At 43.4% G+C, this 26,781-nt stretch overlaps 1 protein-coding gene across 1 annotated transcript in view; it reads left to right on the top strand.

The window, feature by feature from the left end:
* Positions 1-26,781, top strand: part of LOC144130372 (cell adhesion molecule Dscam1-like) — a 196,001-nt gene that overhangs the window by 130,433 nt on the left and 38,787 nt on the right. The window contains exon 4 of the mRNA XM_077664298.1: positions 25,915-26,076. Coding sequence (XP_077520424.1) covers positions 25,915-26,076 — 162 coding nt within the window. The remainder of the gene's footprint in view (positions 1-25,914; positions 26,077-26,781) is intronic.

Here is a 26,781-nt window from a genome sequence, read left to right as displayed (position 1 = left end):
AAAACAAGGGTATTCTTTTTTGCACATTTTGCTCACTTTCTGACTGCGTTCACAAAGTGACCGGGCGGGTAGTCTTCACACGTTAGCAGTCTTCAGTGTCCCTGCCGACTTTTCTTACATCGTGGTCGTAAACGAACGCCACTCATGATGGGCAGCTGCCCTGCTCGCTCGAGAAACGGACGCAAAAAAGAAGGTTGGTCACAGGTTTTGTTTTTGGCTTAACGGAGCAAGTAAGTCTTACGCATTAATAAATCACATAACATAAAGAAGAGTGTCCGTGTCTGTGAAGTGATATGCAAAGAGGATCCCCACACCACTGAAGGGATTCATTAACGGTATCGCGCCCTAATCTTATTGTAGAATATGCGCCCCTCCCCCTCAATTTTTTCAGCGGATAAAGTGAAGCATAACCACGTCGACTCGAGGATCATTGTGGTATAGTAAGAAACAAAAGTTCACTAGCGCATCTTGAGATTTGAGGCTTGTTATAACTTTGGTCTTCCATATCAATAGAATACGTCAGCTAATGGATTTGACGCTGCTAGATCTGATGACCCCACTGACCTGCACTTAGACAAGTGCGTGACGTTTATTGTGTTTGATAAAGTCAACAAGAAATGTTTTGTAAACTCGTGAGCATGAAGGAGAAAGTCCAATATCTGTTGGTAACTGCTGCCTCTTGAACTAAGCCTGAAGAGGTGTTTTTCTATCATAAAGTTGGCCATGTCTCCTTGTCGTTTTTGCTACCGCGTATGGATAAATGCAACATAGGTGACTTTTTTATTTATTTATTTACAAATACTGCAGGCCCTATTCGGGCCCAAGCAGGATTGGGTACATACAACAACGTAAATTACCACTGCCAATTAGCAAATAAGAACACAACAAAACATGTACTTACATCATTGTAACACTATACGTAACAGAAATAAACATGAACGTACAACAGTGCAATACCTTAACAAAATAACAATGAAAAAGCGTAACGCAAAAGAAACTGCTTTCATTGCGGCAACTTTAGAGGTCAAAGAAAAGGTTATTTGAAAGCTGAACGAACGACTCTGTTGTATTAGCGTTAACTACTTCTTCGGGTAATTTATTCCATAGTGAAATTGCATGGGGAAAAAGAGCATATTGATGAATGTTAAGGTTACTAAATGGTTGCTTAATTGTTTTGTTGTGGTTTGTACGAGCAAAGCACATGGGGGGCTCGGGTAAATAGCATTCACGCGCTATTTTGTAGTGACCATGGTACAGCTGATATAAAAATTTGATGCGAGATACAATTCTGCGATGAACTAGTTCTTTTCAATTTCGCCCTGTCGCGAAGAACGGACACGCTTGAAAAACGCGAGTATGTGGAGTATATAAACCGCAAAGCTAAATTTTGCACTCTTTCTATTTTCTTGATTAAATATTTTTGATGAGGGCTTCAGATATAATCCGCATATTTTAATTTTGGTCTGACAAGAGCTTTGTATGCTGTTAACTTAACGGTCGATGAAGTACGGCGCAATTTTCGTTTAAAAAATGCCAGCTTTTTTAGCGCGTTGCTGCAAACGTTTTCTATATGGGGTTCCCAACTTAAATTGCTTGTGAGTGTAACACCTAAATACATCACTCGCTGGGTTTTATAAATATAAGAGTTATTAATAATATAAGCAAAATCTAAGGGTTCTTTCTTGTTGGTAAATGTAATAGCTGCCGTCTTCAAAGTGTTTAGCTTCAGTCCCCATGTTTCACACCATTCGCTAATTGAGTGCAACGCGTCATTAAGTCTTACTTGGTCGGAGTGATGATTTAGACTAGTATAAATAACACAATCGTCCGCAAACAGCCGGATCTTCACAGGCGATTGAACAGATAAATAGATGTCATTGATATAAACTAAGAACCACAAGGGACCGAGAACTGACCCCTGTGGCACCCCTGAGTGCACTTCCAGTGTACCAGAAACGCAGTCTTTAACAGTAACGTATTGTTTTCTTGAGGACAAATAAGATTCTATCCAACGGATGATATTGCGTTCAATGCCCATTGAGATCAGTTTAGTTACTAAATCGGCATGCGGAACTACATCGAACGCTTTAGAAAAGTCCAAAAACACTGCATCGATTTGACCCCTCATATTCAGCTCATTCATAAAATCATCCGTTATCTCAGCTAACTGTGTTATTGTGGATAAACCAGCCCTAAATCCATGTTGATTTGCATGAAGTAAATGGTTATTCTCTAAATATGTTATAATCGCTTTAAATAAAATATGTTCTAGCAGTTTACAAGTTGTGGATGTTAAGGAAACTGGTCTGTAATTATTTAGTTCTAGAGGGGATCCAGATTTGTGAATTGGAACTATCCTTTCAAGGCGCCAGTCATCTGGTATCACACAGGATTCTAACGATGTTTTGTATATTACATATAGGTACTCTGCTACCCAGATTGCGTATCTGTTGAGGAAAACAGATATTTTGTCCGGACCTGATGGCTTTTTTATGTCTAGATTAAGTAAAAGACTAAGGATGCCGTTTTCGCTTAAATCTACTTCGGGCATCGGATTACGAAGCGTGTAAGGTTGCAAGTGCGCGTGCGATGCGTTTATGGTAAACACCGATTGAAAAAAGGCGTTAAATTCATTAGCAATGGTCAAAGGATCGTCAGTGCCTGTGCCAGATGTTCTGGTCTCTGCGATGCCACATTTATCTTTAGATAAATATTGCCAGAATTTCTTTGGTTGCTCCGAAATGAAAGAAGTCAATGTGGAAGAAAAGAACTGATCTCTTGCAGTGCGCACTTTATCTTTGAAAGTGCGTACTAGACTTGCAAGTTGTTTCCTGTCACCAAGTTTTCGAGAGCGTTTTATTTTGCGTTTCCGATGTATCAGATTACGATCCATCCACAGGTACTCCCTGTTGATGCGCTTTTTCTTCAAAGGCACGTAGGTGCTTTCACAGTGCATGACTATGTCTTTAAACTTTGACCACAGCACATTAACGTCATTTGTCTCATTAAAGGAAGGGAACAAAGATTCCATACAACTAATAATTCCGTCATCATCAGCATGCGTATAGTCTCTTACAAATGTGTCAGAAGGTTTAACATACGATCGCAAGCCCGAAATAGGACACTCAAGACCAAGTAACTGATGATCAGATATACCGTCCTTGACATTGACTGAGCAGTCTGGAAGCGAGCTACTTGCAAACGCAAGGTCAAGTACAGCAGAGCTGGAAATTATTGTAGCATCCAAAACCAACTGGGTTAACGAAAACGTAAATGCAGTTAGTAGTAATGACTCAGCATTTTTGGAATCTTTGCCGTCATGAGAAAGGCTGCACCAGTTAATTCCTGGAAGGTTAAAATCTCCTGTTATAAGGATGTTGGAAAGCGAATTTGTATTTTGCAGCAAATAATCATATAAGGAATCTAAGTATTCCTGAGGAGCATTAAGAGGCCGATAGACCCCTCCTAGTAATATAGTTTTTCCAAAAAACTTTATTTTGCACCATATGCTTTCATGATCATTGATGCCGTTTAAGCGTGTGAATTGAATGTTATTCTTTATTGCAATTGCAACTCCGCCACCCCTTGATCCTCTGTCCTTACGGATGAGCGTGTACGAAGAAGGCATTATTTCTGAATTTTGCACATCGGAATGCAGCCAGGTTTCAGTTACCACTAGGACGTGTGGTTGATAGGTCAGAATTATATCAAGGCTCTGGATCTTATTCAATACACTGCGTGCGTTCAACGAAACAAGCCGTAGCGTCTTGACGGATTCCCGTCATTTGTTATCTAGCTTACGCGTGTACGCACGTGTGGGTCGATGAGAGGAAGTTTCGGGTTGGGCTGGCGCAGATGATTTGGACAACTCTAGTCTGCGATTGCGCGTTGCGTCCCATACGTACAGCCTGTCATCAACTTTGAGCTTATCGAAACGAAGGGAAACCTAAGAACCATTGCTCTTTTCTTCAGCCGCTGAACGCCATAATTTTGCACGAATATCCCGAATGTTTTTTGAAAAATCTTCCGTTATAGCAATTTTTGTGTCCTTTAATGCGAAGCAGGATGACATAACCTTTGTTTTGTCTACGTAGTTAAAAAATCTCAAAATGACCGGACGATGTCACTGTGCATGTTTTAGACCAATTCGATGAATACGCTCTATTGAGTTTACTTCAACACCTAGAATCATTTTTAAAATTTCTTCGTTAACTTTCCGCTCTAGTTCTTCTGAGTCCTCCTCTGGATCTTCCTTTACTCTATATATTACGATATTGTTGCGACGACTTCTGTTTTCGAGATCATCTACCTTTTTGGTTAACTCAAGAACTAGTTTGTTCGTGTTATGGCAAGCTTCGTCCACTTTCTCCAACCTTTGCTCACCATTCTCAATTCGGCACAGTTCTTTCTTAATTTTGGTAATCCTGGTTTGAATATTCTCGACTGTCGATTCTACCTGTTTCAGATTATTATACAGCGAAGCCAGAGTCTTATTAGTCTTTGTTTGCTCTTTCAAAATTTTCTTAAGTAATTGGTTGTTTAACTGTGTCTCAGACTCTGAATCAGAAGTAGGACCAGGATTTAGCTCTATGTCTCCAGATGTTATTAGCAATAACCTGATCACATGTAAACAGTCACATAATATACCAAACAAACACTGTGGGCTTGGCAACACCGTCAATATGACTGTATCATCTCTAATTGAAGAAGTTAGATACTTGTCACCAACCTGGGCAAAAAGAATCGGGATCAGCATTCTTCTGTAACCGGTGTCACCAAGCCCACTGAAGGAATCTTGCAAAAGCGTCCAATATTTATGCCTGAAGTGGTCGCTATCCGATGATGTCACCGAGCTGATACGCTGACAGGCTTGATGCACGTAGGGCGTTGTTTCTTGGGTGAGCCGTGGCGATGGCATGATGACCAGGTCAGTCGGCGCATGCTCTATAGGAGTCCTTTCGAACGGAGGGTCTGTTGATCCCACGGCGAAGTGCGCCCGGCAGGCGATCTGGGCAAAAAGAATCGGGATCAGCACTCTTCTGTAACCGGTGTCACCAAGCGCACTGAAGGAATCTTGCAAGAGCGTCCAGTATTTATGCCTGAAAGGTCGCTATCCGATGATGTCACCGAGCTGATACGCTGACAGGCTTGATGCACGTAGGGCGTTGTTTCTTGGGTGAGCCGTGGTGATGGCATGATGACCAGGTCAGTCGGCGCATGCTCATCAGGAGTCCTTTCGAACGGAGGGTCCGTTGATCCCACGGCAAAGGGCGCCCGGCGGGCGATCTGGGCAAAAAGAATCGGGATCAGCATCCTTCTGTAACCGGTGTCACCAAGCCCAAACAAGGAAAGTAGGAAGAAAGATGACTGACTGCGCAAGCGGGATTGACATCGCCTCTTCATAGTTCCTCACTTTTTTCCATGCGCTACCGGCTCTGCGAGCGCCGCCGGCAAAAAATATTTCGCAGCGGCTTCAAAATCTCTGGCACATTTTATTTTTGTTCAGCATCGAGTGGCGTGGAAATACGCGATACAGATAAAATACATGCAATACATACTCCAATACATGCAATTTCTGCCAGCGATACCTATTACCGATCCACACTATAAATCGAAAAATAGTATGAAAGATACATCTATCGTCTATGCGTATCATGGGTTAAACCACAAGTTTTTAGGCAATTGCTCGTAGAGTGGAAGGTAAGACGTGGTGCAGCTTTAGACATTGCATGCAGGCAAGCCCAGGGATTCCACACTTTCTTGGTTTGGGCTCGATATAGACATTTTTGTCCTCCTAACAGTTTTCCTGCACTCTATCTACATTCTATAGATTATTCTGTGCCTTTCGTCACCCCTTCAGAGTAAGCAAACTTTCCTGCATATTCCTCCGCAACCTACCCACTTCATTTGCACGTTCGGATAAACATTTTATGAATCAATGACACAGATTTTCATGTTATATATGACTAAAATGTAGAGATTCCGTCGCAGGTGCCCACTCCTCAGAATACCACATATTTAGGTAGGATGAACTAGGCGCAGAAAAATTTAAAAAAATGATTTTTCAGGAAACGAAACGGCGCAGTCTCTGCCCCACATCTCCGCGGACACCTGAACCGCGCCGTAGGAGAAGTGATAAAGGAGGGAGTGAGAGAAGAAAGGAATAAAGAGGTGCCGAAGCGAAGGGCTCCCGAGTAATTTCGACCGACTGGAGATCATTAACGTGCACTGATATAACAAAGTACAGGGCCGTGTTTTGCGTGTAGCCTTTATCAAAACGCGGCAATCACGGCCGGTTTCGACCGGGAAACTCCTGCTCATTAGCCGAGCGCTCTAACCACTGAGCCACCGCACAGACCCCTGTGTAAAGACTGCGGTCAACCGCTAGAGAAGGGAGGGGGTTTCTGAGAGTATAAAAGAACCGAACTAACGAAATAAACCCGCTGGCTTGAGGAACAAAAGCACTCGCGTGTGTTCGGTGTGGTCGTCATATCTCGCATGCACTTGAGTAGAAGGTGTCGGGCAAACAAAGTGCGTGCAGACCGTAGTCATCACTCTTTGGCTGAACTGGGGAGGCGTTTGCTACGCACGATGATGTGCAGGAACTGAATAGCACGTTCTAAAACCGCAACTAGCTCTCCTTGCATGTCGCCGTGTAAAGCCCACTTGATCGCGTCTACTGTCTAAATGAGGTTGTGGTGCACAAAAGACCGCGGAGGCGTCAATCTTGTCACAGAGTTTCCACGAAACGCCTATCTCTTTGTGTTTCACCTTCACGAAGACAGCGGAGCACAATACAGTGTCTTTAGGCGCTGTCTCGGCTGACCGGCCGTGGTCGTGTCAAAAGTAGCCATGTTGCGCTGGAGAAGCATGCTTAAAGCAGTTTTCGAAAATAATAGGACGCGCGGGAGGATTTCTTGCCTTAACTGTTTTGTTTGTAATTTACTACGAGTGCTCCTGTGTACCTTTAATGGACCTTAAAGAAGATATTTCTTCCCACGAATTCTTTACTAGAGAGCTCAGAATCATAATACGCGAACAATGTTATCTCGATGAGGGCATACGAGAAGATTAGGTTGACAAGAATGTGGTCGGTCTTATATGGAAAGAAGGCTGCTTAAACTAGGCTACCATTTAGCTAAATCATTTTCGAACAGTAGTAAGGCCCCTCCATTTTCTCTCCCTTCTTATCTATTCTTGGTATTAAAGAGACGTCTTGCTGGGCAAGTTGGTAACTGTACATATTTTTGGTTACAGGCGCGAAAACAGACACAACACAAGGTAAAAACACAAGGGCTCTCCGTCCCGTCTTTCTACCTTGTGTTGTGTCTGTTTTCGCGCCTGTAACCAAAAAGATCCTCTTGGTCTCTTCTTCTTCGCCTCTCTCTTGGCTTGGCTTGGCTTTTGACGTTTGCGTATTTTTCTTCTCTTCTGCTTTTTCTTTACTTTTTTTTCTCCTTGACTTGCGTTGCCTTGAGGATTGTTGTGACAGTTACAACTACTGCAACGGGCTTCAGTCACACGACAATTCTGGGTGTGTCCTCAGCAAAGGGTCTCCCGATAAATCTGGAACTCTAATAGTGAATGTGGATGTCACCGGTTATAATGCTGCTGAAGTGAGCTTAAGGAGCCAGGTGAAAGCAACCTTTTAATGTTTGCATACTGCCTTCGGGAGTATTTTATCGACAGTCATGGTCGAAAACATCTGTGCGTGCTCAAAGTAATCAACGGTCAGAGTTTTGTTGCCTCCATATTTTATAATACCGAGATTTATACTATGAGACTAATTTGCGTACACTTTCAGCAATTTAATCACCGCAGCGGTTTTCTGGCTAAGGCATTCTGGGCCTGAGGATGAAGTCACAGAACCCAATATCATTTTCTCTTTCGATGGCGGTGAGATACAAAAACGCACAGCTTAATCTTTGCAGCGCGGCAATATGTCGTGCTTCACGTGTCACTTCACCTTCCTGTTACTGAAGCAGTTGGAGTCTAGTAAGGAAAATTAAATGCGAAGATGTGTCAAAATAAAGTAAAAACAAAAACAGCAGCAAACAAAACCACGAAATCACATCTCAACTATTCTTTGCTCGTTGCAACACAAACTAGCAGTTAGCATGTGCTGATCATCCCTTTGAATGACAGTCAACGCTTGAGCGTCCAGCTGAAGTTACGCACTACTTCCAACGAAATACTTGGATAATTATCTTTCCAGCATGAGCAGCATGCAACTAAGCCCATAAAAATCTCTCTGTTGCAAAGAAATGAATATACATGAATTTTAAATGATGAGAAGACTCAACAGCGTTCTTAAAAATTTTGTGTTACGCTCAGTATCGCCCTTCAGCATTGCCATTGAAGTTCATCTACAGCACTGATGTAGAGGCATAAAGGAGCGTGCGTGCTTTACGTGTTGCGGCGCCATTTTTCTAGAAGTAACTTTTCCAGCGCATCGGCTGTACGCTATGTGCACTGCATCCTTTCATTTTTTTATTTGCCTGTGTCTATTTCTTATATTTCGGCAAACCTTTGAAGGTACTCGCTCAAGACGTGACAATCTGGGACCACAAGCGAGACAACAGCCTTACGCCTAGAAACGCGACCTAAACACTGATAGTACAGAAGAAAAAAGCACCATACTCCAAAGTCGATCCTCTTTGTCACTGTCCAGCAAAACAGGTTTCAAGCAAAAAAAAAAAACTACAGAGAAGCACGGGATGAAGACAAGGTTTCTGCCAGTGTGTGCGTATCCTTGACGCAGAGCCCGAAGGGAACTCGACGCTCTTGCTGAGAAACTACCTGAATGGTGCGTTCCTTCAAGCGGGTCAGCGAGATAGCACAGTGCCGTAATTGGGCTTTGAGAAACGTGAACGCCGCGCCTTCTTGATGCGTTTCGGTTTACCGCTTTGTTTTGTGTTTCTCTCACTACGCTTTGCTGAGTCATAAAAGTCGAGTAAAGGTCCTTAAGACATAAGCACGAAAAATTAAAGAAAAAAAAAGCAGTTGCCGGATATTTTTTCAGATTTCTTTCCTCTAAGGCGGTGGATAGGAATAAGAGGTTTATTTTAAAAGCCTCTTCTGAAACTTGTGACAAAGCCTCTCGATCGTACTAGGAGAAGCTGAAATAAATTTCTTATCATCATGAAAGAACTTATTTTTCGCCTTAAGGAGCTTCCAGAAGCCAAGGCATTCATACGCCTCATTATAAAAAAATCGCTGAAGAAACGCTGTTTTGGCAAGATACTTCGTCCGCAGACTACATCAGCAAATGCGTCTCTGGCGGAACAAGCGTATCGTGTTGTCCTTATTCACATCATTTTATATTTTGTTCTGTTGTTCATAACTGATCAAAGACTAGAATCGTTTTGGATCAAAAAACGTGGCATTGAGTTCGTCGGACGGCGAGAGTCGACGGGCACGCGATAGTCTTATTAGCCTACCGAAAACACATATAATTCTTAACAGCTTGTTTTTAATACTGATGCTCTTTTTATATCAACGTTCTGTTTTCAAACGGCACTAGGCGCCGAACAACCTCTATAATTATAGTCATTGGAATCTGGACATTGTTACTGATTTGTGTATGTACTCGCCATCAGCAAATCTCATTTCACGTTTCGAATTTAATTATTTTTTTGCCTTTAATGCCTTCTTCGCTTCAGCTTCAAGTGAAGTAAGAAAATTTCATTTACCTTCCAAACAAACACATCATTCAGGTTTTTCTTTTTTATAAGAGTACCAATCTCTCGCACGAAATTTATTCTCTCCGGCTGATTGCGTGCTACTAGGCTAATATCAAAAATATAACTGCTTTCTTGTCTTTCATTCATTCCTGCGCGTTCTCCGCATTCGACCCTAATTTCTAGTGGAGCATTTACGATCTGCTGAACTATCCTCAGACAATTGTTGTTGTTGTTGTTCCCCTCATAAAATGGCCTAAGACAATGCTCGATCAATTTCTCTTCGTCTTTTCTATAGTCAAAGTGCATTCGGGCGCTTGTGCTTTTAAATGCTTTTTGATAATATTATACATCCTCTTCCTTCTTGCTTTCTTTCATTTCTCAATTGGGTTACGCGGTAAACACGGTGTATACCGACCTCTGACAGCAGGCATAAAAAATTTGGCGACATACGATAGCATCATAAAGCAAATATTATGTGAAGAAAGAGTGAAGTGCCGGAGAAAACAAACAAGCAAAAATATGCTATAAAAATAGTGTCATCGTCAACATTTATTCTCTCAATTACCGGAAACACAATTTTAGCTTCCGTTCTTGCGAACTTACCCTAGGCTGCTGTTTTTCATCAATAAAGAAAGGAAGAGGAGAAGAGATAATAGTCCTTATCGAAAAAAGTAGGGATCTGAATGAATTTCAATTGAGAGTGCTACACCATTAACAACAACCTTAAGAAGAATATCTCATATTGTACGAAAGCAAAGCTACATAAGTATCTGAAGGAGTACCATATATACCATCACTCCACGCTTACTTTTTTTGTATCGCATTTCAGTATGTGTCAAAGGCAGGTTTATTGCACTTGAGTTACAATTAAAGGTGTCAAATGGCAAGCTTGGGCTAGCGTTGATGATGCTATCTTTAATTTTTCATTTCCCGCTAAACTTGTCATATACATTTTTACACCTAATAACATTAGCAGAAGTATGTTCCTATGCTCGCAAGAACAGTGATAGCTTGCTTATTTCCTGCTTATTTTGCGAAATGTGTTTAAGGTAAGTGAAACACCAGGTAGAAGAGAAGCTCGCACTTTAAATAGTGCAATTCTTACATAAGCAACAAAGTTAGTTTCTACGCAAGGTATTCGCAGCGATGGCTGAATAAGATATGTGCTTTGCAAGAAAAAACCAGGTATCAGAGTCGGCCACAGCTTCCAAAGTCGCATCTAGACACAAGCTGACTGCGAGAACATTTGGAAAGTCTCAGATTCCACGTAAACTCCTGGTGATACACGTTATGCAACGGTTCTTCATTATAGCGTGAAAAAAACCTGTTCGTTCGCACTTTAAACATAAAAATTCATCGATTGCAGTTAAGTAACTTTTCTGGTGCACCTCCTTTACCGTTAACAATACCAATGTCCTTAAACATGTCAAATTAACGAGTGGGTTATAGCGCATTTTCATTCGGGGCGCTTCTTGCGAGATCTCAATCACACCGTCATCTGAGTATTCTGCTACGAGTACGACCAGAGTTCTCAATGAGCGACAAGAGTTCCCAGACACTCAATAAGATTACGTAAGTCTGCTGCCAACCTGACACTCCTAATTCTGCTGCCAGCCTGACGATGGAGGCCATCGAAGAGAAAGCACTGATGTCGTTCCAAGAAGAACCAAAACTTTTCATTCGTTACATTGACGACTGTTTGTGCATTCTGAAGGCATCCCAGGTCGAAAATTTTCTTGCACACCTCAACTCAGTCGAGCCTTCTGTTCAGTTCACAATGGAACGATAAGTGAACAACACTTTGACATTCCTGGACGTCTTCATAGCAAGAAAAGGGGCAGATGTAAAGTTCGGTGTATATAGAAAGCCAATCCCTACCCGTCGCTACCTAAATTTTAATTCCAATCATCCTACTAGCCACAATGGAACAGTCGTCTGCTCTCTCTTGAGAAGAGCAAAGTCAGTCTGCTCCCCCGAAGCGGAGAAGCAGAAGAAGCCACCGCTCTCGCCGACCTACAGAAGAATGGCTAAACTTGTGACTTTATTCAACGCGTTGATCGCCGTCAAGCTGGGAGGACAGGAAGACCAGCCATCAATGAAACAACGAAATGCTCGCGCGTTGTCCTTCCATATGTGAGGGGAACGAGCGAGGCACTCGCACGCATTCCCAGAAAACATGGAATCCACGTGGCTCACAAACCTGTTTCGACAATAAGCTGCTTCTCACCACGACCGAAAGACCGTGTCCCCTGAGGAAAACAACCGGGTGTCGTCAACAAAATCCCATGCTCAGAGTGCCCGGGTTCATACATCGGCGAAACAAAAACCTCCGCCAAAGAATAAGGCAACACAAAAATGACATTCGGCTTATGACTTCAGAATCCATCCCCCTCGCCGAACACTGCGAGCGCGTCGACCACCGCGTAGCCTTCGAGGAGGTGAGCGTCTTGGCCGTGGAACCAAACCTGTTCAAAAGGCGACATGTAGAGTCATGGCACATCCGGCTCACAAAGGCGGCAATGAATGGGACTCCAGGAACGCTCCCCTCCGCGTTAGTTAGTGGAATGCGCCACGTGCTAACAAAGGGAGAGCGAAGGCAGAATCCCGCTGCTGCTGCTGGCACACTTTAGTCACCCCTGAAGAAGAGTACCGAGTTGGTCCCGAAACGTTGGGTAAAGTTAAAATACTGGTTGGCGTCAGTTTTTTTTTTTCTCTCAACTTCAGTTGCCTAGTCTTCAAATAAAATGAGATTGCTAGATAGGTTAGAGAATCGGTTATAAACGCACATGCGTTCATGAAGCTTGCGGGTTGGCTATGAATTCATGCGCGTTTTCCAATAAACGCAGTTGAATGCTCAGCATAGAGTGTCCTCTCGTCTTACGTGTCTCGTCTCTGCTAACGCTGTTCTTAAACAACCTCAGGACAACCTGCGCGCCGCTATGTGTAGACATTAAGAGGTGCAGCAGAGGGCGGGGGACCTTCTTTAGTCTACCGGCAGAAGAACCAGGTGAACATTTATTTAAAATGCATCGTGCAAAGAACACTTTTCACGAGCATCAGGTGTACACCCGGCTACTCCACGTTGTGTAGCAGCTGCTAAAAAACGCCAGTTATTTCTTTTCCCCTTTCGCTGCGGACTATGCACTTTAGAAAACAGCTGCTGGACGCTACCTGCCTACGCACTTTTCCTATTGCGAAGGTGCTACCAGACACCATGTCTGACACAAGCGTAGCACCGTGAAAACGTTCGCTGACTCGCTAACGAGCTGCGCCTATAACGGATGGGCCACGTTGGGACTCTCCGCGCTCTCGTCGCCGGGAGTGGCGCCACCGTGCCATGACGTCAGCACGTGAGTGTCCACACACCGGCCACTACGTCTACCCTGCTGTGCAGCTTGTTGCCTGCTAATTAATGAGCGCGGCGCCGTTCCATTAATCATCCAGTAACGCGGTCGCCTCACGTTCTGGCAGCTTCGTGAACGCCTCGCCTATGGGCTCGGTGGCGGCAATGCCAGCGAGTACTGTGACGTACGACGTCAACTTTTCTCTCGAAGGGAGGAGCTTTTCTCAACCGAGTAGCTGGAATTCATAAGAAAAGCCATGATGTAAAACCGCGCTTAGCTTGACCTCTAACGCACGTGATGTTGTAGCAGCTCAGTTCACTAAAGAGTCCTTGCCTTGTGACTACCGTAATGAATTCGCTAAAAAGTGAAACTAGGTTATTTTTCTTATTGCTCTAGAGCGTCACGCGGCAGCACGCTTTGCTGCTGTTAAAAATGAAACGCAATCTGCTTTAAGCACTGCCGTGCTCAGGGCGACCTAGGCGCAACTGCATTTTACTTTGCTTTTGAGGCGTCCTTCATAGCCTGAGTCGCTTTGGGACGTTAAATCAGCATACACAAACCAAACTTTGTTTTGAAGGCTCATAGACAATTTCTTCAGTTGATAACAAGAGTGGATCGCATCGGAACTGAAAACTCGAACAAGCACAGGTTACATCAGAATGACGAAAGTAAACATTCGTCCTGCATTCTTCTTCTTCACAGATCAATAAAATTTCTTTTTGAAGGCGCAGCAATTAAATATTTTAACACAGATATTTTGAAGCTTTTTTCAAGAAGTCATGTTTGAATTTCATTCTCACTCGCATTTAGAAGTAAGGTTCAATTAAAGCGAATATTTTAGCGCTATCCACCATTTCGCGACCCTCTACCACAAATTTGTAATCCGTCGAAAAGTTCGTGCAAGACCCGAGCGTTTAATCCCAAGCCTTCATTAGTGCAAATAAAGTATCTTGCATATGACGAGTTTTCATTACCCAAGGGCCACATGATCTATTCCATGGTATCTAATGTGTCCAAACGAAATACTCTTCGCAAAACAAGTAAAGATTAAGCGATAAAGACACACCGAAGCGGTTTTTAATTGTGTTTAGAGCGATGAGACAGAAAAAAAATGTATAAAAGAACAATATCTTTTCTAAAATGTTGTTCTGTTATATCTCCGGACTAGGTGAGCGCCGAATAACAGGGACTCCGTATTAAGTCTCAATAGAAGGAATGAAGTCACACGCTGGTGATATTCCAAATATCACTAGTGTATTCCTGAGTCTACAATTTCAGGTCGTTCAGATTTGATTATATCAAAACTACGATGTTTTTCATTTTTACTCAGAATTTATTGTGATTGCTTTCAAGCGTCTGGCTTGGTTTTGTTGTATTTTTTAAGCTATTGCGTCACACGTCAAGCGAAGGTTTCTTTGCCGAATTTATTTCATTACGGTGTTCACATTATTTCTTACTAGTTCTGCGCATTTGGACAAATTATTCACAAAACTTCTGATAAAGTAAACACTCGCTGGCACGCAACTACTGTTAGAGCCGTATAATTTAACCTTGCTCTCATCGACTTCTGCTCATTTTCAGGAAATGGGTCACCTTAGGTCACACGTAACGGAAACTTGCTTTGTGTTTGAGGATACTTGTCATGTAAAGCGAGCAGATGTAAAATTCAAATGCAGCTGCGATTAAGCTCAGGGCCCTTTTGACATCAGCGTTTACGATGGATGGCGCCTGAGCTTTCTGGCCGCAGTAGCTGCTCTACAAGAGAAGGAGATCGGTACAGCTTGCGAGTAGTTAGTAATGTCAGCTTTTACACGGTTTCTAGAGCAATGCTTGACACAGTGCTATTTGTTTTCGTAGCACACGGCAGAAGCGACACTCGCGGAAAAAAATCGCATTACTTTCAATTAGATCGCACGTCATCGCACGTTCAGTGAAGAAATTCTTAGACAATCGAATGAGGGCGAGGGCACCACCTTGTTTCTCCTCAATACAGACGGCAAACAAAAAGCTGGTCACTGTTTTTCTTCAGAGAGAGTCTTTGCTTAACCAGTAAGCAGGAAGGTGGGCATGTCGCACCATTTAGCTACTACCGTTAGTTCAAAAGGATGCAAAACCAACACCCCAAAAGCCATGCTTGCAATGCGTAATATTCTCTGTTAAAAACAGAGCACAACTGTTTCGTAAACGTTTACTGTTAGCAATTATTGGTTAGTTCAGGTAGCTATAACCGAGTGTTTTTTTTTTTTTTGCGTAAGTGCAGCTTTCAATGTGGGATACCGAAAAGAAACACACACAAACACAGACACGCGCTGAAAAACACACATAAACACACTGATGACAGGATTGCAGCTTTTGATCACAATATGGCACAGCTTCATGAAGTTCTAGTGTAATCATCGCGAACTTTTCATGCGCCTTTCGAGTTCATAAATTGCAAACTGAACTGAAGCTCTGAAATTAAAAACAACTTGTGTGCCTTCAAGAATGATTAACTGCTAAATGTAGAGTCATTCGAAGACTTGCACACAGCATTATTTCCTCAATTTTGCACCAATTTTCGGTCGTTACTGATCTTCATACGTTTCAAAAACTAAAGGCGCTGTAGATTACTACTGCATTTAGACTCCGCTCTGTAAGAGGAAAATATGTGTGCCATCCAATGTTCGCGATAATTGGTAGACAGATATGGAAACACATAAAGAACACAAAAAGCAAACGCAGTTCTGCAGAGGAACTTTGATTTGCTGGCACATTGTTTTGGTTTCTATATTTCGTATCCACCTTAAAAATCCTAAAGTTCCAAGCCCCTGAACACATTGGACATTGTACGTATAACGCTCTAGTGCACAGATCTCAGCCCTTCGTGTATGCCCTTACCTGCTGATTCCGCCAAAATGTCTTGCCAAAAAAGCGATCCTACTGGAAAAATGGGCTATTCTGACGCACGAGATACTGTTGACAAATGCAGTCATTGAACGTAAAAACCAAGTTACTTGACTTTTATTTTAATAGCAGTTTAAACCTACCTCTGGGCAAAAAGAGAGCAGGAAACACAATGCAATGTAATTGCAGCCAAAACCTCCGCCATGGTCAGATTAAGCTGTGGCGATAAACTAAAACCATTTTGTAAGACAGACGGCTTGAGGGAATCGGCATTCTAAGGGTGACATCAAATTTTGATACTTTGGGGTCTTTCACATTAGCGTGTGATATTTAGCTGCAGTCGCAACGTGGTAAGCAGGACTCACCATCCGCTACTTTGCTCAAGGAAGAAAAGTTCTCGCGATCTCCACTAGAAAATCGTGCAGTTTCACACCATGCGTCTAGTTTCTCCGAAAACAAATTTTGTTACGTAAAGAAGTTGCAAAACCAAGAAACAGCAAACAGTTGTAATGCGCGCTAACTATACTTGGTAATCATAGGCAAACTGAAAAGGTCGAGCGCGATTGCGCTGCTTGCACGTCCAGCTGTGCGCCGCATTACGCAGGGCAACTAGAGAACGGAAGTCGCGAGGCTGACAAGCTTGACGTGGTTCGAGACCATTTGCTTCGAACGAAGCTAATTGCAAATCAGCTGTGGTTTCGCACAAATACTCCTCCAGTGAAATAATTCGCGTTTCCTCTTTAAAGACCGCTTCCCAATGCTCCCAATTACATTTGCGAGCCGAGGCTTGAACACGGCGCCACCTTGAGGTGTACCACGGTGAGCTTTCACAAATATGTTAGGCATTTGTGAAACTTCTGATCATAAAAAGCTTCGGGCTTGCGATCTGAGCCTTTTTCAATAGAAAGTCTACCATGGTACTCAGATTTAACTGATGTAAGGCGAACAGGAAACAATCACTATAATATTGACCTCGCGACATGTTTTTAACACGGAAGTTTTCAAGGGAAACCGGGTCTAATGCTCGTGCGAAGTTAAACCACATATTAAGCACCATGAATAGCATCTGTCGATGCGCATATCCGTTTCTGCGCACATTCAGGGGTCTCACTCCTCATGGAACCTGAACAGAAACTTCGTTGAAATTTTATTAACAAGAAACGCTTAGAACGTAGCGTGCGCATTATTTTTTAGTTATGTCAGATAATCCAAGCAGTGAAAAGGAGAAGGCCCTGCGGATGCTACAGTAAGGCAAGTGGATTAAATAGGTGTTGCATAGCAGTCAAATACCGTTGGTCTCATAATTTAGTTTCCTACCAGAAACCAATAGAAGTGAACAACAAAGAGGAAACTGCCCTTGCGTGCTCAAACTGATTATAACCGGGGCCCTTCGTCATCTGGTTTTAATTTTTTCGAAATTCGTTCAGGAGAGGGTCACATCAGGAGACAGAGGGGAAAATTTGGTTCACCTTCGGCATTTGAAAACTGGTTGGCAAGCCGGGCTTCAAGAGATTTGACGCATAGTTTGAGCCTTTCCGGTTTTTTTTTTTTTTGAGCGCAAATAATGCTATGAGCGTTCGAGATAGTGCCGGACGTAAAGCGATACTTTTTCCGCATGTCCCCGTCAGAAACAGTGCCTAAGTGAAGGAGCTCTCTACGAAACTTTTTATCAGAGAAGATATTTTTTTCCCATTTATTGAACACATTTCGTCGCCTAAATTGGCAACACAATGAGCGGCTTTAAAATTACTGTTATACTCTGTCACTGTGCGCCCACGGCTTACGGATCCGCTTTCGCACCAGCACTTTTCGCGCGCCAGACAGCGATTTCGTCCCCATCTCTCGCTTAGTCCTTTTACACCGTCGAGAAAAAAAAAAGGGTGACTCGCATGATGTCGGAAACATCGCCAAACAAGCCCGAGCTTGCCATCAAAACTTGGAAACAAGCGCGATTCTACCTATGCTGGGCCCAGAAGGAGTCCCCTGTAGCGCAATCATATTGGATAAATTGGGGCTCCCCTCTATGACGGGAAAATTGCCTGTATAGGATGGGCGTTTTGGGCCGTCTGTCCGCCCGTGCCGTAGTTCTAGCTTCGAAGAAGCGCTCCTGCATGACTTCCGGATCAGTACACATCGCCCAGTCACGCACCTGAGAGGGAGAAAGTGCCAGTGTTCGGGAAGGCCCCATCCTGATTCTCGATCGCGGACCTTCTCCATGCCCAGTGAACAAATTGTGTTTTCTTATGTTTGCCTCCCTTGTGTATTAGTCTGCTTTATTTGCAAGAATTTCGTTTGGGTTGTAGCCTCTCTCTACTGTTACTGTGTGCGTCTTCTGGTCAGTACAATATAAATTCTCAGCGTCGACTCTGCTATACACAGACTCTTTTTGATTGGGAGCCTTTGGCTCCGACACATTCTCTGGCTTGCGACCGGCGAAAGCTGACCACCAACGACCACTCCCTTTTGTAACTTGGGGGGGCTGGTTTTCGGCCGATCTTCCCACTTCCCATCAGTCGAGGACATCTCCTGAGAAACCGGGATGGCTACCCCTACACGCTTTAAGGGTGTCCGGGAGTGCACGCAGCAAATGCGCATATGTGACACTGGGACGTGTACCTGTATATCTCGCCACTTGGTCAGGCAGATTCCCTCATTCACAGTATTACGAGGAATGCAGATCAAAGCTGAGCTTGTACAGCAAAACCTTGCGGCTCATAGGGCAGTAATGTGAGGCGATTCGGTCATTTTCTTTCTTTCTTACGTCACGGGTTATGTCAGTGCGCTATTTGTTATTGCCCAAAGCCATGCGTAGCATAGTAGCAGCCAAGGGAACTAAATAAAGTTCATTCTGACGACGGCGCAAAACATACAGGAGCAAGGAAGGTACATGAAAAACAAAGGAACAGGAGCCAACTTTAAACTGAGCGCTTATTCGGCCAAACCAGGCTGTTTTTGCTCTGCAACTGATCGATATCACTTCAACCATTGAAAAAACGTAAAAAAACCATTATCGAGCAGTTACTGACGTGACTGCTAACGAGCAAAAACACAATTCCGCACAAAAGAGCGTGCAACTTAAGCCAGAAAAAAGGAAGTTATTGAAGCGAGTCTGAGGAGTATCCAAGAGCATAAAAACAAAACAAAAATCAGCAGCACCAAAGCGCGAATTCATCCGCATGTCGCACACGAGCACGTGTTTCAGACAGACAAGGTGGTAAAAGTTGTAACGTTCCTACATGAACTAAACGTTTGCCAATGAAACACTGAGCAACCAGATCACGATAAAAAGGCCGGCATGAAGACTTAAAGCCTACGAAATAATGTTTCAGCATCAAATAAAAAATAAAAAGCAGTTTTCATGGCAATAAACCTTACGGATGGTCTGCCAACGCACATGTTTCCGGCTTTCTTGACGAAATAAGCTCGAACATCAAAAATAGAGCCTGAAATAGTTTGAAGCCAATTTTATCAACAAGGCGGGAAATATGTCTGTTAGCAAGCCACTTGCAATGCTTAGTGCCATGGAGAGTGCTTTTTTCGAAGCTTTGCTCTAATAGGTTTTAAACATTTCATTGTCATGTGCGCTTTTCCTTCTCCTTGGCTGCGTTTTATCGGCAACTGACCCCTAGAACCGGGAGATTTTTTTCCTTTGACGCTAAGACATTTTCGTTTATGTTTTATGTTTTTATGTGCGCCTTTTTCACGAGCTCTTGACATTACTTTTTTTCATTGTCCCAAGTTTTGTTCTTGTAGCAGCATAAAATTTTTTGGCATCTTGTTTACCTTGTACACGTGCGCTTGTGAGACGAATTGATCACTTTGCGTTCTGGTGTATTTTTGTCTTTGTTTTTGTGCGCTTGGAAAATCTTGAGATTCAGCCCCATATAATTTGTTTTTGTTTTTTGTCTCGAGTGTTGTGCTATCTAGTGCTTAATTGAATTTTTTCTCGTCAGCAGTTACGCCTGGAACCTATACGCTGATAGTTGTTGGCGGTATTTAGTTTTTTTTAATGCTCCTATGATACTTATCCGTTGCATCATAAAAATGGCAGGATTTTGGGTGAAAAGCCCTCATATGTACGTTTGCACCTGTCTCGCTGTTTTCATATGCATTCCTTGTTACTGCCTCTTTTGCGCCGTCTTCACAATAAACGTTAGCTACGAACCAACTAGTTCAAACCGAATTGCCGCTTAAGCAAACTAGAAGCGCTTGTCCCAAATTTTTCGTAATGAAGGGAAGTGCGGGGCACCCGCTACTCTCGGAATATAGTGTACGCTGTTTTGGTGGTAGCTTTCTACCACCTCGCCTCACCTATTGCCTAGCCGGCAGTTCTTTTAAATGGGCAACTCTCCCAACACATGTGAAAGATTTGGTTTAATCTAAGCTTTCGTTTGGCTGAGTGGTATCCTTGTACATACGTTGCATTAAAGTACTTACTGGCGCGAAGAAGACATGCGCAGGGAAGAACGACCACCAGATGTGACGTGTCGTACATATCCTATATGTTTCTCATTGATCTGCGTGTTCTTTACGCCAGTATTTACTTTGAAGGCCTCTTTATCAAGCATTTCGCGGGTGTCTTGCTGTCGGAGCCTGCGGGGAACCTGACACAGCAACTCTTACAGCGTCGACAGTGATCTCCTTATGTTCCTTCTATTCAATACCTTATTTTTTTCGACAGTTTTTCGAAGGGTGAGAAACAACCATGGCTGTAAGTAAAAATGCAAGCTCGACTGAAAATTGGCTTTCATCTGATAATCAGAAGATGCACTCATGGTTAATGTACCTGGTAATAACAGGTTTTACAGGATAACGAAGAGCACTTACGGAGAGTTCAATAACACAACAAAAAGTGTTCACGTGAAATGGCTTGGATGCATAGTTGCATTGCGGCTTACACTAAGCCGATTAGTGCAGAGCGCCGACGGCAGAATAATTCAGAATCAGCTGTTCGGGCTGTCAAAAAGGCACTTCACAAGTATAATATAGCAAAGAACGTGCTGCTGTTAATTTATCTGTTGTGGGCTCGACTTAATGCCTATTAAAAGATATTGATACGTCGTGTTCACACTTAAGATCGATTATTCAATTGGGGCTTCCTCATCTGGCATCCATTTTCCGCTCTGGCACTCATAAAAGACGTCGCTTTTTGATCTTAGACCTCACTTTCTTTTAGCACCAATGTACGGCCTCCTATCACAGATCAGTGCCTAACTCCACATATCTTCCTTGTCGAACAGAAACCGTCGTTTTTATATTAAGTTCTCCCCGACTGCCTATCCTTGGAACAACAAACGTGTCTGAATCTAAAAAAAGAGTTGAAGTTCCTTCTACCTTTCTTTTCCACCACTTGTTACAAGAAGAGAGGAACAACAACGCGATTTCCAAGCCCTCGCCACATCTGTGCGTCCTTTTCACGCGTGCTGTCGTCTCCACGACGCATCTTCGCTTGTGTTCGCACCAGATGCCGTAGCGCAGTATGCTACATGCTCTCACATCGCTACCGCCGCGCTTCCCAGCTCCCATATTGCGTTGCGTCTCTTACGAGGCTGCGCTGGACCACGTTACAACACCCAGCCGAAAAGAATAAAGACGCCCAGTATTCAGCCAGCTTGCACACTGTATGCGAGCTGCAGCCCCCCATGTCGGCGGGCCAGTCCGGTCCGGCGGGAGTGTTCCCTTATTTCGCCGAGATTTATAGTGTCGTAAAGTGAGGCTATCACGGAAGCGGAAGCTTATTTGGGCGCCACACCACCAACGCCGTACCTACCGCTATGGGACGCTTGGGACAGGTCCCGCCGCTGGACACCCTCCATTCCTTACCCCTTGATCGGCTCCCTTCCCCTCCTCCTTCTCCTTTTCTTTCGTACCCTTTACACTTGCCGAGTTGGCAAACACGTCTCGTTCCTGAAGGCTTTGTGAAAGGGCGAGTAAGACAACCACGGTGAGAAGTAGCAGAGGAGGAAGGGTTAAAGAGTAGAGAAAGAGCATGTTCTATAAAAGCGCCGCTGGCACGGCACTGCTCGGAGTCGCCGGTCAGTACGGCGAACAATGAAGAGTGATAGTAGCTTCGCTCCAACCCGCAAGGCTAAATGAAAGACTTTCACCCCGGCGAATATTGCGCCGCCTTGACTCCCAGTGAGCCATTGCTGCTGTCTCTTTCCCCCTCTCAAACACCTTTCTCGCGTGTGAGGGCAGTGCGGGTGAGCACTAATGACAAAGGCAGCAGTATCCTAATCAAGTCGCTTTGATATTTTTCTACTTTTTTCTTAAAATAGAGTTATCTTGTTTTTTAATTATTCTCCGGGATTTTTTTCCCTCCCTTAATAACTGCGTCCCGTCTATAATCTTCCTGCTGATTAGTTGCCTCCGTTGCATTACACCGCTGGCCATTTCTGAGGCCGTCTCGTGCTTCTGTTCATTTTACTGAAAAACACGTCTCTGCAAAACTTTCATTTGTGCTCCTGATCTGAGCGCTGCTTTTCATGGGTCTCTATTTTCCTGCCTATTCGTACGATTCCTATTACCTCGCTGGAAGTCTGTGTAGATGCAAATCAGATGGGCCTCGCTCCTGATGGCCTGTGTAATGCGCGTGAGAATGCAATAAACACTAATTTTTCTCCTTCCTAACGCGCTTTAACTAAGTTTGTCGGCTGTGTGAGATTGGCTTTTCTCTGTTCATTCTTCGCCTCTTATTCACCTATCTTTGTGTGCTGTGAGAGCTAGCCTTCTTTATTTCTTTTTAATTCCATAGAAGTTGTTTTGGAAGATTTTGTATTTATGTTTGGTTTTTCGTAAGGTTTCACTTGTGTCAGTGTTATCAGATTTACGACACTATTTCGTTTTCGTGGAGTTCTGTTGCATGTTTATCGCTTTTTACTAAATCTTCTGGCTATAAAACAAGATAACTAATGTGACCTTTCCATTTTTTACAAACCGAAATTTTTATTCAGTTTCCGGTTTCTACCATGATTAAGTACTATTCTGACTCCTTAACTGTCATATCTGCATGAGAATAAATACGCTGTGTACGGGAACTAAGCTCGTGGAATCATGGCTGAATTTTTCGAATATCTCAAAAGTGATCAGGCGTAAACCATAGGTTTAGAGTAAAGGGAAGGTAAGAAATTCTCCGAAAGAATATCACTTGATCGTGCACCTGTTTTCTTCAGTCCTTTTGTTTAAAGAATAAAAATTACATTTTAAATACAAGCCAAAAGCTTGCACGCCGTCTACTGAAGCTGCGATATAAAATCATCTGAATAATTACCGATACCTAAGATAAATAAACAAGCACAGAAAAAATGTAGGAAATTTTGATTAGGAACTTGAAAACAAATGATGAAGAAATAAAAATAATAAGAGTGTATATAGACGCGGCTGCGGTAAAAATTGCTAGATTCTAGGAGATGACTGCAGTTTCTTTTTCCAAAGCTCAGTTCGAAATATTGTTTTCCGTCAAGTGAAATAACGAAATGAATTAGACATGCAGACAGCGCCCCAATCAGTAACCATCTTGACTTTGCAAAGCTAAGATGCCTCGGATGCTTTCCAAAATAACTTTCGCTTTCCCGAAACGACCACGTGTAGAGGCCCAGTTAATCCTAGAATTGTTCTTTAGAGCAGTAATTTTGACAAAAGTTCAAGACTGCTCGTTTTGCACCGGGTTTAACGAGCCTCAACGTTTGCCCTCAAGATGTTGAAACCAGTTACGCTGAAGGTTACCGATGAGACCGCCAATTTAGAATATAACCATGATTTCTAATGGATAAAATTGCTAAAATAAAATTCTCAACTTCGACCGTGCATTGCCGCAGATCCTGAAAATAATTTTGACAAAAAGTTCAAGATTGCTCGTTTTGCACCGGGTTTAACGAGCCTCAACTTTTGCCTTCGAGATGTTGAAGCCAGTTACGCTGAAGGTTACCGATGAGACCGCCAATTTAAAATTTAACCATGATTTCTAGTGGATAAATTTGCTAAAATAAAATGCTCAACTTCGACCGTGCATTGCCGCAGATCCTGAAAATAATTCCTGTTGCGTTTTCAACTTTCCTTCCAATGCCACTTCCCTGATATAAACTTTATTTTTGCGGAAGCATGAAGTACGCATTTTTATCTTTATATTTCAGCCTATTCATCAGAAACAAATTCAAGTTCCAGTTCATAAGCCACCGCGGCCATAAGTACGCCTCAGTTCATGAACACACTACGTGAAGTTCATTGCGTGATTACACCGAAGGGAATTGAAATTATGGATGGTTATCTTCACCAAACTATTGCATTTAATCACGCGCTCGGCCGCGGCGGTAGAATTTCGGTGGAGGCGAAATTATAGAGGTCCGTGTACTGTGCGATATCAGTGCACGTTAACGAACCGCAGGTGGTCGAAATTTCTGGAACCCTTCACTACGGCTTCCCTGAAACCTCCATAACCCTACGGCTTCCCTGAAACCCCCATAAACCATAAATAATCACGCGCACAAATTTGCTCTAAGTCTGTAATGACTTACTAGTAGAGCGTGCACTAATATGCCCGAAATTCACGGTGGGCCCCATGATAAAATGAAACTCTCATATTAGTCAAAGCCACTCTGGACCTGCCCGACTAATCCAGATGGGGTTGCTTAATGCTTCCAACATCCTACCAAAGCATTCAAATACAGTTTACAGTGCTAAGCCATGTCTTTACGCCCGTCATGGCGCCTAAGGATGACGTTTGGTTTCGTCACTCGTCTCGCAGCTTCATTTTCATGTCTTAACGGCCGCTCAAATGAATGAACTGATTTTGTAGCGATAGCTACATTACGTTAGCATTTCTAGCCTTGAGCGGGGCGCCACCGTGTGGCTGCGCCGCCACGCTGTCCCATGGTTGGTCATGTGGTGCTGAGCAGTTGCCGGAGGCGCGACGCCGTGGCTGATCACGTGGTTTATCACGTGGTTGGTCAAAGGACCAAGTTCCACTCGGCCAGCTGTAGCTATCGCGTCACTCCAGGTTTAACCAGAGCTAAACCACCGCCAATCTTTTTTATTCTCCTCAAGGCATCAAGGCAGTGTATAGCCTATTCTGAAAACATGCTCTATTCCTGCTTCTTTGAAGGTTCTGATCCTTTTTGCACGCAGACATCTATCATATGTCTTTCTGTCAGTACTTTTCAGTTTATTCTTTAGCATTCTGGCGTCACGCTGTAGATTATTCAGGTTCTAGATTGCACTTAGAATATCTTGATATACGTAAGCTCCCTGGCAGCCTCTCGCAACTAACACAGCCTCTGTCTCGAAGCACATTCGTGCTGAGAGTGACACGTGATTTGTTGTCTTCTGCCGCAAAATAGAGCGCACTGCACAATGATGCAAATTATTCGCTAACAATGCCACTAGATTCCTCTATCTATAGAGACCAGTGGGAAAAATTTCTTGCTTTTTCCTCGGGCACACAAGCTACTTCAAGTTACCGTAACGGCGTAGGGCTTTCTACGAAAACAAACCAAGCAAAGCCGGGACGAATTCGAGTCGCGTTGGTGAAGGCCCTAACAAAATTATAAAGCCATTTTGATAAAGCATCTTTTGAGTACATTTATCGCTATTTTCTTGACTGTGCGTGATAAAAATTAAGCCGATAAAGCGAACACCTGCTTTCTACCTATTAAGACGCACTGTTATCATCTGAAGTGAATAGGCTTTGATGTGTTGGTAAAATATCGTGACTAAAGAAACTTAATGCAGGAAAAAAAAGACGACGACAAGACGGGGCGATCTCTCTCCGTTTGGCTCTCTGTTTCTCTTATCATCCCCGGCATCAACAAGCCCATCCCGGTGATACCAAGATAGCGAGGGCGTGTTGTCGCTTGAAAAGATAAGCAGGGGTGAATAAAGCAGCAAGGACAAGCAGTAGGAAAAAACATGTAATCCTATCCCGAACATGAAGCTATTGACATAATCAAAGCGACAGAAAAAGGCCAGCAACGCTAATTGTGGTCCTTCTTTCCTTCTGCTTCTTGCAGTGGTGCAGCAGCAGTACGAGATACGTGTCTACGATGACTTCGTTATCCGGATGAACACCGGCGTTCTAAGATGTCACGTGCCGAACCACGTCAAAGAGTACGTCATCGTGACATCATGGGTCCGAAGTGACGGGTTTATCATCTCCGTTCAAGCTATCCCAGGCAAGTCGCAAACCTCACTACAAGCATCTAAAACGTGCAAAGGTAGTTCAGTAATGAATCTCTGATATAGTAGAGTAAACATTCGGAAATCGGGGTCAGCGCAAAAAGCCTGTATAGAAATGGGAGCTAGCTTCGTGAGTTGTGAAAAACATCAAGCCTTACTTTGTTTCAATTCCCTGCTGGAGAGAAATCAAGGGGCACCACATATTACACAAATCATGCAACGAGCCTCTGCTAGGTGGGCACATATATTGGATGCTGCTAGCACTGAGAGCTTTTATTTAATCGGTGCCTCTCTCTTTGGAAGAGCGGTTAAAAAGCTTTTCATGAGCTTTTCTAATCCACCAACGGCCCCAGAACGCAAAAAAGAAGGTAAATAAAAATAAACCCAGTCATCTATCCCCACAAAACAAGCATGCAGGAAGCCAAGTCACCCAAACCAAGAACATAGATGATTTTTCACTTCATTTTAAATTTGTGGTGTTGATCGATAAAAAGAAATAACAGTGTAATTATTTCATCGCTTAACGATCATTTACAAGAAAGCAGGAGAAAAACAACCACATGCCGCCGGTGGGATCTGAATCCAAGCCCTCCGAATTTCACGTCTGGTTCCCTTACGAACTGAGCTACGGAGACGGCTGGCCAGCCTTCGCCTTCAGGGTATTTATTTGTAGCGCAAGCGAACCTTGAGAGCGTCCACCA

This window comes from Amblyomma americanum, chromosome 4 (genome assembly GCF_052857255.1).
Source record: "Amblyomma americanum isolate KBUSLIRL-KWMA chromosome 4, ASM5285725v1, whole genome shotgun sequence".
Lineage (NCBI taxonomy): Eukaryota > Metazoa > Arthropoda > Arachnida > Ixodida > Ixodidae > Amblyomma > Amblyomma americanum.
Note: the sequence above shows the minus strand (reverse complement) of the source record. Positions and strands in the feature narration are given on the sequence as shown.